Genomic DNA, 12,092 nt, shown 5'->3' with positions numbered 1-12,092 from the left:
TCAAGTTCTGTGAGGTGGAAGAAATTCCCTTGTTCTCTATGAAAATTTCCTCTGCCTCTTATACTGTGTGGCCATGTGGCAGGGTCTTCTCCTCAGGAATTTACGACCTCTCTCTGACCACAGCAGCGTAGTTGTAGGAGGCAGGAAGAGGCAGGCTGATGGGGCTTGCTGTACCCAAATAGGGCAACGTCATGACAGCAGTCACAAAAACCATAAAGCGCTATGATGAAACTGGCTCTCATGAGGACCGCCACTGGAACTGAAGACCCAGAGTTACCTCTGCTGCGGAGGATAAGTTCATTAGAGTTACCAGCACCTCAGAAATTGCATCCCAAATAAATGTTTCACAGAGTTCAATTAACTTCTCTGCGCTACGGATCCCTTTAGCGGGATCATTTTCCTAAACAACCGCTGAATTGCAGGGCGGAAAATATTACTAAAAATATTTATAATCATGCAATCACAAGTGAAATATACCAAAACACAGCTTAGCTTGTTGTTAATCCACCTATCGTGTCAGATTTTGAAAAATATGCTTTACAGCAAAATAAATCCAAGCTTTTGTGAGTGTATCAATCAATGCTAGAACAGTTAGCCCCAAATTAGCATGGTCATGAAAGTCAGAAAAGCAATCAAATTAATCGCTTACCTTTGATAATCTTCGGATGTTTGCACTCACGAGACTCCCAGTTACACAATAAATGTTATTTTTGTTCGATAAATATTACTTTTATAACAAAAAAAACGCCATTTGGGTTGTATGTTATGTTCAGAAAACTACAGCCTCTTTCCATTCGACGAAAATTCCAAAAAGTATCCGTAATGTTGGTAGAAACATGTCAAATGTTTTTTCTAATCAATCCTCAGGCTGTTTTTAACAAACATAATCGATAATATTTCAACCGGACCGTAACCTATTCAATAAAAGAGAGAAAGAAAATGGAAAGCTACCCCTCTCGCGCTCAGGAACTAATCCAAGGACACCTGACTACTTTTGAAAAATCTCGCTAATTTTTCAAAATAAAAGCCTGAAACTATGTCTAAAGCCTGGACACAGCCTGAGGAAGCCATTGGAAAGGGAATCTGGTTGATACCCCTTTAAATGGAAGAAAGATGGGCAAGGAAACACAGATTTAAAAATAAAAATAAATCACTTCCGGGTTAGATTTCCTCAGGTTTTCGCCTGCAGAATCAGTTTTGTTATACTCACAGACAATATTTTGACCGTTTTGGAAACTTTGGAGTGTTTTCTATCCTAATCTGTAAATTATATGCATATTCTACGATCTGGACCTGAGAAATAGTCTGTTTACCTTGGGAACGCGTCAAGAGGTTTCAACAGACACATCTCAACATCAACTGTTCAGAGGAGACTCAGGCCTTCATAAATCAGGCCTTCATGGTCGAATTGCCGCAAAGAAACCACTACTAAAGGACACCAATAAGAAGAAGAGACTTGCTTGGGCCAAGAAACACGAGCAATGGACATTCGACCGGTGGAAATCTGTCCTTTGGTCTGATGAGTCCAAATTTGAGATTTTTGGTTCCAACCTCCGTATCTTTGTGAGACACATAGTAGGTGAACGGATGATCTCCACTTGTGTGGTTCCCACCGTGAAGCATGGAGGAGGAGATGTTATGGTGCTTTGCTGGTGACACTCTCCGTGATTTATTTAGAATTCAAGGCACACTTAACCAGCATGGCTACCATAGCATTCTGCAGCGATTTGCCATCCCATCTGGTTTGTGCTTGGTGGGACTATCATTTGTTTTTCAACAGGACAATGACCCAACACACCTCCAGGCTGTGTAAGGGCTATTTGACCAAGAAAGCGAGTGATGGAGTTCTGCATCAGATGACCGCAGAGTGAAGGAAAAGCAGCCAACAAGTGCTCAGCATATGTGGGAACTCAAGACTGTTGGAAAAGCATTCTAGGTGAAGCTGGTTGAGAGAATGCCAAGTGTGTGCCAAGCTGTCAAGGCAAAGGGTAAAAATAAAGAAACACCCTGGAATGAGTAGGTGTGTTCAAACTTTTGACCAGTACTGTATGGGACAATCACGTTAAAACTTCTTGTCAATAGGGGGGCGCTGTTTTCACTTTGGAAAAAATTGTGCCCAAATGAAACGGCCTCGTACTCTTTTCTAGATCATACAATATGCATATTATTATTACTATTGGATAGAAAACACTCAGAAGTTTCTAAAACTGTTTGAATTATGTCTGTGAGTAAAACAGAACTCATTTTGCAGCAAACTTCCATGCAGGAAGTGAAAAATCTGAAAACGAGGCTCTGTTTCAGGGCCTGCCTGTTCAATTGCCTTATATTTATCGATATGCATGCACTTCATATGCATTCCACTAGATGTCAACAGGCAGTGGAAGGTGGAATGGGGTGTCTAGCTTGATCTGAGGCCGAACAAGAGCTTTTGGAGTGGCAGGTCAGGAATTCTTTGTCTACCAAGGCGCGCCGCGGAGCTCGACATTGGCTTCTGAAAAGCGTTACGTATACACGGCGAATATCTCCGGCTCTGATTTAATTTGAAACATGTGATAATAACATCATAAAGTAGGTTTTTTCAACCGAGTTTTATCAGTTTATTCAACGTTTATTGGGACTTTTGGAATTTTCCGTTCTTTGCGCCAAGAGTTGATGGGCATGTTCGCGCCACATGGCTAGCCAAGGTTGCTAATTCGACAGAAGAAATGGACATTCTAAAACCAAACAACGATTTATTCTGGACCAAGGACTCCTTGTACAACATTCTGATGGAAGCTCAACAAAAGTAAGAAAACATTTATGATGTTATTTCGTATTTCTGTGTAAAATGTTGAGTCCTATTCTCCGCCGTTTTGGTGAGCGCTGTCTCGCAATAACGCTAATAATCGCAATAATGTTATGGTAAAGTTATGTAAAAAAAATCTAACACAGCGGTTGCATTAAGAACCAGTGTATCTTTCATTTGCCATACAACAAGTATTTTTATTCAAAGTTTATGATGAGTTCTTTGGTCAGATTAGGTGAGTGTCCAAAATATCTCTGGAGATTCTGGTGAATCGATGCTACGTATTCACAATGTATAATCAGGATTTGTAGCTCTAAATATGCACATTTTCGAACAAAACATAATTGTATTGTATAACATGATGTTATAAGACTGTCATCTGATGAATTTGTTCAAGGTTAGTGATTCATTTTATATCTTTTGCTGGTTTTTGCGAAAGCTACCTTTTGCGGTGAATAAATGTGTTTGTGTGTTTGGCTATTGTGGTAAGCTAATATAATTCTATATTGTGTTTTCGCTGTAAAACACTTAAAAATCGAAAATATTAGCTGGATTCACAAGATGTTTATCTTTCATTTGCTGTACACCATGTATTTTTCATAAATGTTTTATGATGAGTATTTAGGTATTTCACATTGCTCTCTGTAATTATTCTGGCTGCTTTGGTGATATTTTTGATGGTAGCTGCAATGTAAAACTATGATTTATACCTCAAATATGCACATTTTCGAACAAAACATAAATGTATTGTATAACATGTTATAAGACTGTCATCAGATGAAGTTGTTTCTTGGTTAGTGACAAATTTTATCTCTATTTTGTCGGTTTTGTGAAAGCTACCTATGCGGTAGAAACATGGTGAAAATATGCGGTTGTGTGTTTGGCTATTGTGGTTAGCTAATAGAAATACATATTGTGTTTTCGCTGTAAAACATTTTAAAAATCGGAAATGATGGCTGGATTCACAAGCTGTTTATCTTTCATTTGCTGTATTGGACTTTATATTATATGATATCCCTGTCCCGTTAGGCTAGGCTATGCTAGTCCGCTTTTTTGATGAGGAGGATCCGGGAGAGAGAAGTGGTAGAGGTTAAACCACACTGTTCACTGTTTAGAGTTAATTCACCTGTGGCTCCTCAAAAGAGAAAAAAAATGTAACTACTCAGAGAAACACGCAATGACACACACACACATGCACACACATACAAACACATGCATTCACGCACGCATGTGTCCACAACGGGGCTAGTTTTGCCTTTATAATCCGTGATTGTCTGAAGTCCCTGCCACATACGTCTCGTGTCTGAGCCATTGAATTGCGATTCCACTTTGTCTCTAATGACGTTTTGGCTGTTATATTGCCTTACAGAGAGCATAACTGGACTGTTTGTCCTCAACCATATTCCCAATCACCTTGCCGTGGTTAAATACAGGTGGTCACGCTTTTAGTTTTGCATGAGTGATGCCATCTATCCACGGTTTTTGGTTTGGATAGGGAATGGTGGGAACAACATCTCCTATACACTTTCTGATGAACACAATCACTGTGTCAGTGTATACGTCAATGTTTTTCATGATCAAAACAATCTTGAAGCATGGATTCCGATTGGCCAGCTTTTGAACAGTCCTTACCACGGGTACTTCCTGTTTGAGTTTCTGCCGATAGGAAGGGAGAAGTAGAATGGAGGCGTGATCTTATTTGTAGAAGGGAGGGCGGGGGAGGGCCTTGTAGCCGTCCCAATGGTCGAGAGTTTTTGATGTGCGAGTAGCGCAATCAATGTGTTGGTAAATCTCCGGTAGCGTTTTCCTCAGATTTGCTTTATTAAAATCCCCAGCTTCAATAAATGCGTCCTCAGGATATGCGTTTTCTAGTTTGCACAAAGTTCAGTGTAGTTCCTTGAGAACTTTCGTGGTATCGGCTTGAGGGGGAATATAGATGGTTGTGACGAAGTTTGGCATTTGATTGTGAGGTATTCAAGTTTGGTTGAACAATAGGACTTGAATTCCTGTACGTTACCGCAGTCACACCATGAGTAGTTAATCATGAAACCTCCACTTTTCTATTTCCGGGAGAGCTCTTTATTCCTGTCTGCGCGATGTACTGAGAACCCAGCTGGCTGTATGGACGGGGACAGTATATCCGGAGAGAGGCATGAATCCTTGAAACAGAGTATGTTACAATCCCTGATTCTCTCTGGAAGGAGATGTTCGCCCTAAGCTTGTCTACTTTATTGTCCAGAGACCAAACATTAGTGAGTAATACAGTGCATTCGGAAAGTATTCAGACCCCTTGACTTTTTCCACATTTTATTACATTACAGCCTTATTAAAAAATGTATTAAATTATATTCAGACCCTTTGCTATGAGACTCGAAATTGAGCTCAGGTGCATCCTGTTACGTTTGACCACTTGTGGTAAATGTAATTGATTGGACATGATTTGGAAAGGCAAACACCTGTCTACATAAGATCCCTCAGTTGAAAGTACATGTCAGAGCAAAAACCAAGCCATGAGTTCGAAGGAATTGTCCGTAGAGCTCCTAGACAGGATTGTGTTAAGGCACAGATCTGGGAAAGGGTACCAAAACATTTCTGCGGCATTGAAGATACCCAAGAACACAGTGGCCTCCATCATTCGTAAATGGAAGAAGTTTGGAACCACCAAAACTCTTCCTAGAGCTGGCCGCCCAGCCAAACTGAGCAATCACGGGAGAAGGGCCTTGGTCAGGGAGGTGACCAAGAATCCGATGGTCACTGTGACAGAGCTCCAGAGTTCTTCTGGAGATGGGAGAATCTTCCAGAAGGACAACCATCTCTGCACCACTCCACCAATCAGGTCTTTATGATAGAGTGACCAGACGGAAGTCACTCCTCAGTAAAAGGCATGTGACAGCCCACTTGGAGTTTGCCAAAAGGCCCCGAAATAATTCTTAGACCATGATAAACAAGATTCCCTGGTCTGATGAAACCAAGATTGAACTCTTTGGCTGGAATGCCAAGTGTCACATCTTGAGGAAACCAGGCACTGCTCATCACCTGGCCAATACCATCCCTACAGGGATGCATGGTGGTGGCACTATCATGCTGTGGGGATGTTTTTCAGAGGCAGGGACTGGGAGACTAGTCAGGATTGAGGGAAAGATGAACGGAGCAAAGTACAGAGAGATCCTTGATGAAAACCTGCTCCAGAGCTCTCAGTACCTCAGACTGGGGCAAAGGTTTACCTTCCAACAGGACAACGACCCTAAGCACACAGCCAAGACACAACAGGAGTGGCTTTGGGAAAAGTCTCTGAATGTCCCTGAAAATAGCTGTGCAGCATCGCTCCCCATCCAACCTGACAGAGCTTGAGAGGATCTGCAGAGAACAATGGGAGAAACTCCCCAAATACAGGTGTGTCAAGATTGCAGCGTCATACCCAAGAAGACTGTAATCGCTGTCAAAGGTGCTTCAACAAAGTACTGAGTAAAGGGTCTGAATACTTACAGTTGAAGTCGGAAGTTTACATACACTTAGGTTGGAGTCATTAAAACTCATTTTTCAACCACTCCACAAATTTCTTGTTAACAAACTATAGTTTTGGCAAGTCGGTTCGGACATCTACTTTGTGCATGACACAAATACTTTTTCCAACAATTGTTTACAGACATATTATAATTCACTTATAATTCACTGTATCACAATTCCAGTGGGTCAGAAGTTTACATAAACTAAGTTGACTGTGCCATTAAACAGCTTGGAAAATTCCCGAAAATGATGTCATGGCTTTAGAAGCTTATGATAGGCTAATTGACATCATTTGAGTCAATTGGAGGAGTACCTGTGGATGTATTTCAAGGCCTACCTTCAAACTCAGTGCTTCTTTGCTTGACATCATGGGAAAATCCAAAGAAATCAGCCAAGACCTCAGAAAACAATTGTAGACCTCCACAAGTCTGGTTCATCCTTGTGAGCAATTTCCAAACACATGAAGGTACCACGTTCATCTGTACAAACAATAGTACGCAAGTATAAACACCATGGGACCACACAGCCGTCATACCACTCAGGAAGGAGACGAATTCTGTCGCCTAGAGATGAACGTACTTTGGTGTGAAAAGTGCCAATCAATCCCAGTACAACAGCAAAGGACCATGTGAAGATGCTGGAGGAAACAGGTACAAAGTATCTATATCCACAGTAAAACGAGTCCTATATCGACATAACCTGAAAGGCCGCTCAGCAAGGAAGAAGCCACTGCTCCAAAACCGCCATAAAAAAAGCCAGACTACAGTTTGCAACTGCACATGGGGACAAAGATCCTACTTTTTGGAGAAATGTCCTCTAGTCTGATGAAACAAAAATAGAACTGTTTGGCCATAATGACCATCGTTATGTTTGGAGGAAAAAGGGGGATGCTTGCAAGCTGAAGAACACCATCCCAACCGTGAAGCACAGGGGTGGCAGCATCATGTTGTGGGAATGCTTTGCTGCAGGAGGGACTGGTGCACTTCACAAAATAGATGGCATCATGAGGGAGGAAAATTATGTGGATATATTGAAGCAACATCTCAAGACATCAGTCAGGAAGTTAAAGCTTGGTCGCAAATGGGTCTTCCAAATGAACAATGACCCCAAGCATACTTCCAAAGTTGTGGCAAAATGGTTTAAGAACAACAAAGTCAAGGTATTGGAGTGGCCATCACAAAGCGCTGACCTCAATCTCATAGAAAATGTGTGGGCAGAACTGAAAAAGCATGTGCGAGCAAGGCGGCCTTAAACCTGACTCAGTTACACCAGCTCTGTCAGGAGGAATGGGCCAAAATTCACCCAACTTATTGTGGGAAGCTTGTCGAAGGCTACCCGAAACGCTTGACACAAGTTAAACAATGTATAGACAATGCCAGCAAATACTAATTGAGTGTATGTAAACTTCTGACCCACTGGGAATGTGATGAAAGAAATAAAAGCTGAAGTAAATCATTCTCTCTGCTATTATTTTGACATTTCACATTCTTAAAATAAAGTGGTGATCCTAACTGGCCTAAGACAGGGAATTGTTACTAGGATTAAATGTCAGGAATTGTCAAACTGAGTTTAAATGTATTTGGCTGAGGTGTATGTAAACTTCCGACTTCAACTGTATGTGAGTTTATATCTATATCTAGACGAGGTTCATGCTTGTCGAGCTGTTTGTACATGTCTTTCAATTGATGATGACGTTGTTCTTCCTACGCTGAGTGTGTGTATGTCACTAGGTTAGGCAGGCAGGATAGGTATTTCTGCCAAACACAGATCTGAATAATGAGGCGAGCTGTCATACATGGCGAGCTGATCTAGACAGCTTAATCTAGCAGAAATGACATGCCGATGCTTCCTCCACTGCCTCCCTTCTCAAGTCAATCAAATGAAGGAGACAGTTGGGGGTATGGCATGCAGAAATTCCCAAAACATGTCTAGAGCTTCAGCTTATCAGATTTGTTTTATTAGTTTTAGCACTAGGACAAGACGTCAGTCAATAATAACACTTTAAGACAAAGTTATAATAAATTCTGTCAGTTGTGGTGTAGTAGGGCGCGTGTGCGTGTGTGTGTGTGCGTGCGTGTAATCTGCTGAATCTCCTCAGAGAGACTACCCAGCATCTGTCCATCCTGACCTAAATACTGCTCTCTTCTCTCCTTCCTCTCTTCTCTCCTCCCTCCATAATCCCTCCTTCTTCTCCTCTTCCCTTGCTCTCCTACTACCTATATCTCATTCATTCTATATCTCTCACTCCCTCTGTTTCTCTCTCTTCCGCCTCTTTTTTCCTGCTTTTTCTCTCTCTTTCTGTCTCTTCTTTGTTCTTTCCCTTTACCTCTTTCTCTTTTTCCTATTTGTCTCCCCCTCTGTCTTGCTATCTCTCCTTTACTCTCTCTCTATTTACCTATCTCTCCTCCCTCCTCTCATTTTGTCTCTCTCTCTCTCTCAACCCTCATCTATCCTCACCCCTCTCCCCCTCCCCAGGGTCTGAAGGCAGCTGATAACGACCCGACGGCGCCCCCCTACGACAGCCTGCTGGTTTTTGACTATGAGGGCAGCGGCTCCACCGCCGGCTCCCTCAGCTCCCTTCACTCGTCTTCCTCCGGCGGAGACCAGGACTACGACTACCTCAGTGACTGGGGCCCGCGCTTCCGCAAGCTGGCAGACCTCTACGGAGGAGGGGACGACTAGGACTAGCCCCTCGCTGGGGCCGGAGAGGGGTCTGGGAAGGGGCGATTGGTGGGTGGGATTTTTTAAGTCATGGGACGTTGAAGGAGTGCTGGTTGTGAAGAGACTTTTATTTTGGCGGACTGGAACAGAGGATAAGAAACTAAATGGAGTACATTGGTGTGGCAACTGCTAGCCTAGCCTGCTAGCATGGAGGATAATTGAGGTTCCGTGGGGTGTTAGACCACATGCTAAGGGTTGCTAACAGTTCGAGTACGTTTGTGTGGTGACTGCTAGCTTAGCCTGTTAATATACAGGCTAAATGAGGCTAGCGGAGTGTTCGCCCACATGCTTAGGGACACAACGCTCAGAGGACAACATTGGAAGGAAACCGACCGTTGGTACTTTGACTGGTGGTTAACAGTGAATGAGAGAGCCTGGGCTCTCACTCAGCGGTTAGTGATGCTAAAGACGCTCAGTTACACTTGAATCTCACAGTACAGAAGCACTGGGGTAAAACGTGCCTTTTTGTACATTCGTTTGATTCTGTTTAAGTTTTCTGTTCATCATGACTTTCAAGGTCCTGAATCTTGCTGGGATTTCAGGCTGTAAGAGAGCGGATGTTTAAAATGAGGAACGCACGCTTCACCACGTGTGTGTAGTGTGTGAAAGTTTGTGTGTTTGGGTTACACCTCACTGAGTGTGTATGCTATCATCATTGCCATGGAAACACACAGGATGAACACTCCCCATTGTTGGATTGAGAGCATTGAGTGAAGACATGTACAGTAAACGATAAAAGACTCTAGATAGTTTCCGTGTTTTTCTTTGTTTTGCTTTAAGCTTTTTTTCACATTCTAACTTATGCAGCTGGTTGCAAACTAAAACGAGTCACCAGTCCTATATATTGTAGCAAAGATATTGTTTTGATACTCTGAGGTTTGGTCGGTGGTCGATCAAAACCAGAGTTGGGATAAATTCCATTTCATTTTCAGTCAATTCAGGAAGTAAATTGAAATTCCAAATCCAATTTTCCACAATGTTTCTCTTTGAGAAAATGTGGAATTTAAATTTCAGTTTACATCCTGAATTGACTAACTTAAAAAGGAATTGACCCCAACTCTGACTAAACCAAGACGACGATGATGATGAATATGTTGATTCTGTCCATTCATCTGCCTTACTGTTCTTCTGGTTCTCATCTCTGATTGGCAACTCACTGTAAACACAAATATGTACAGATTGTATCTTATTTTCTGTTGTTATTTTTTGAGCGTAGTCTCTGAAACAAATGCTACTATCCAGAACCCTGTATATGTATAATTTGGATTAACGATTAAACGTTTTTTGCATGTTTTTATCTATTCATTATAGAAGGATTCAAAATCTTTACAAAAACATGCACGCGCACGCACGCACACACAAATACAGACACACACAATGTTTGTTTTATTGTCCTTTACTGTCCAAACAATTGATTCCCATTCAAATGTATTTTCCCCCCTAACTCCTAAACCTAACCCTTAACTTCTAAACCTAAAATAGCCTTTTTCCTTGTGGGGACCGGCGAAATGTCCCCACTTGTCCGAATGTCCGACTTCTGTTCCCCGCAAGGATAGTGAAACCACACACACACGGAGAGGGACACTCCCTTCCCTATCCCCAAACCAGGGGTTCCAGCACTTTTTCAGAGCTATCTTATCTCTCTCCTCCATCATTCCATCCCCAGGGTGCACTGTCTCTTCATTATAGACCGTAGTGTGGTGAAGATTGAGAAGAAGGCGTGGGCTGTTAGTGTGAGAGAAGAGACCAGGTGCAGAGAAGAGGCTAAGGATAAACATAATACTTTACTAAGAAACGGTAACCGCAGGATCACAGTACACTTGAAAAAACAACAAACACTAAGTCTCAAACTCATTCAGGAAACAAACGCACACGGTAAACAATTCAAGCTACATCGTATTTGTGTTCCGCTGGCCAGAACCGCTTGGAGAGAAAGGCACGTGGGTGTAGTTTCTTGTCCTCCTCCTTCTGCTGTGAAAGGACCGCCCCTGCTCCGGTGTCCGAGGCATCCACCTCCACCACAAAGGGACGAGTCGGATCAGGATGAATGACGATAGGTCCAGAGGTGAAAAGTCCCTTGAGCTCCATGAAAATGCGCTGTCAGCCTCGGGGGTCCAGCAAAAACAGGTTGGGGACTTGCGTGTTAGGACCGTGAGAGGTGCTGCCACCGCACCAAAGATGCATATACAACCCCTGTACAAATTGGAAAATCCAAGGAACCGCTGGACTTGCTTGAGTGAGGTGGGACGGAGCCAGTCGGCGACCACCTCAATCTTTGCGGGGTACATTTGGATGCCTGCGGTAGAGATAATGTGACCCAGGACGGAAACCTGGGATACGTTGAACTCACACTTCTCTATCTTGACATATAGTTGACTCTGCAGGAGGCGTCTCAGGACTTGGCGGATGTGCCGTATTTGTTCCGGAAGGGTCTTGGAGAAGATCAAGATGTCGTCGAGGTAAACAAAGACGAACCGATTCAACATATCCCGCAGGGTGTCATTGTCCATGACTGCTGCTTCAGGGGTCGAGAGGGAGTACAGACGACCCCGGGGAGGTGTGGTGCCGGGTAGGAGTTCTATGACACAATCATAAGGACGATGAGGAGGAAGGGTGCCGGCCTGCCTCTTACTGAAGGCCTCCCTGAGGTCGAAGTATTCGGGAGTTTCTTCAAGGGTATCTTCAAGAGTATCTTCAAGGGATGCAGGATGCAGGTCTTCAAGGGATGCAGGAGGACACAGCGATGCTCTTGGTGGGGGTCTTAGACAGTCCTTACCCCCAGTCTAGTAGATGTCCCGTGGACCAGGAAACTAGTGGGTTATGTAGTACTAGCCAGTGGTTCCCTAGGATAAGGGGGTTCTCAGGAGCAGTGATCAACAGAAAACTAAGATTCTCAAAGTGGTCCACCCTAACCTGCTGTAGAAAGGGGTTCCTCCTGACCGGAGCCAATCGAGGGTTTGAATCTGCAGAGGGATGGGACATTTCACGCAGGGGATCTGTAACTCTCTGGCAAAGTCTTGATCAATGAAATTATCCACGGCCCAGGAGTCCACAAAGGCTTGAATCTAGTGCTGACGGT

At 43.2% G+C, this 12,092-nt stretch overlaps 1 protein-coding gene across 1 annotated transcript in view; it reads left to right on the top strand.

The window, feature by feature from the left end:
- Positions 1-10,316, top strand: part of cdh2 (cadherin 2, type 1, N-cadherin (neuronal)) — a 76,278-nt gene extending 65,962 nt beyond the window's left edge. The window contains exon 16 of the mRNA XM_071346012.1: positions 8,768-10,316. Coding sequence (XP_071202113.1) covers positions 8,768-8,974 — 207 coding nt within the window. The 3' untranslated portion in view covers positions 8,975-10,316. The remainder of the gene's footprint in view (positions 1-8,767) is intronic.
- The last annotated feature ends 1,776 nt before the right edge of the window (positions 10,317-12,092 follow it).

This window comes from Salvelinus alpinus, chromosome 16 (genome assembly GCF_045679555.1).
Source record: "Salvelinus alpinus chromosome 16, SLU_Salpinus.1, whole genome shotgun sequence".
NCBI lineage: Eukaryota > Metazoa > Chordata > Actinopteri > Salmoniformes > Salmonidae > Salvelinus > Salvelinus alpinus.
This window is presented reverse-complemented; position numbering and strand designations above follow the sequence as displayed.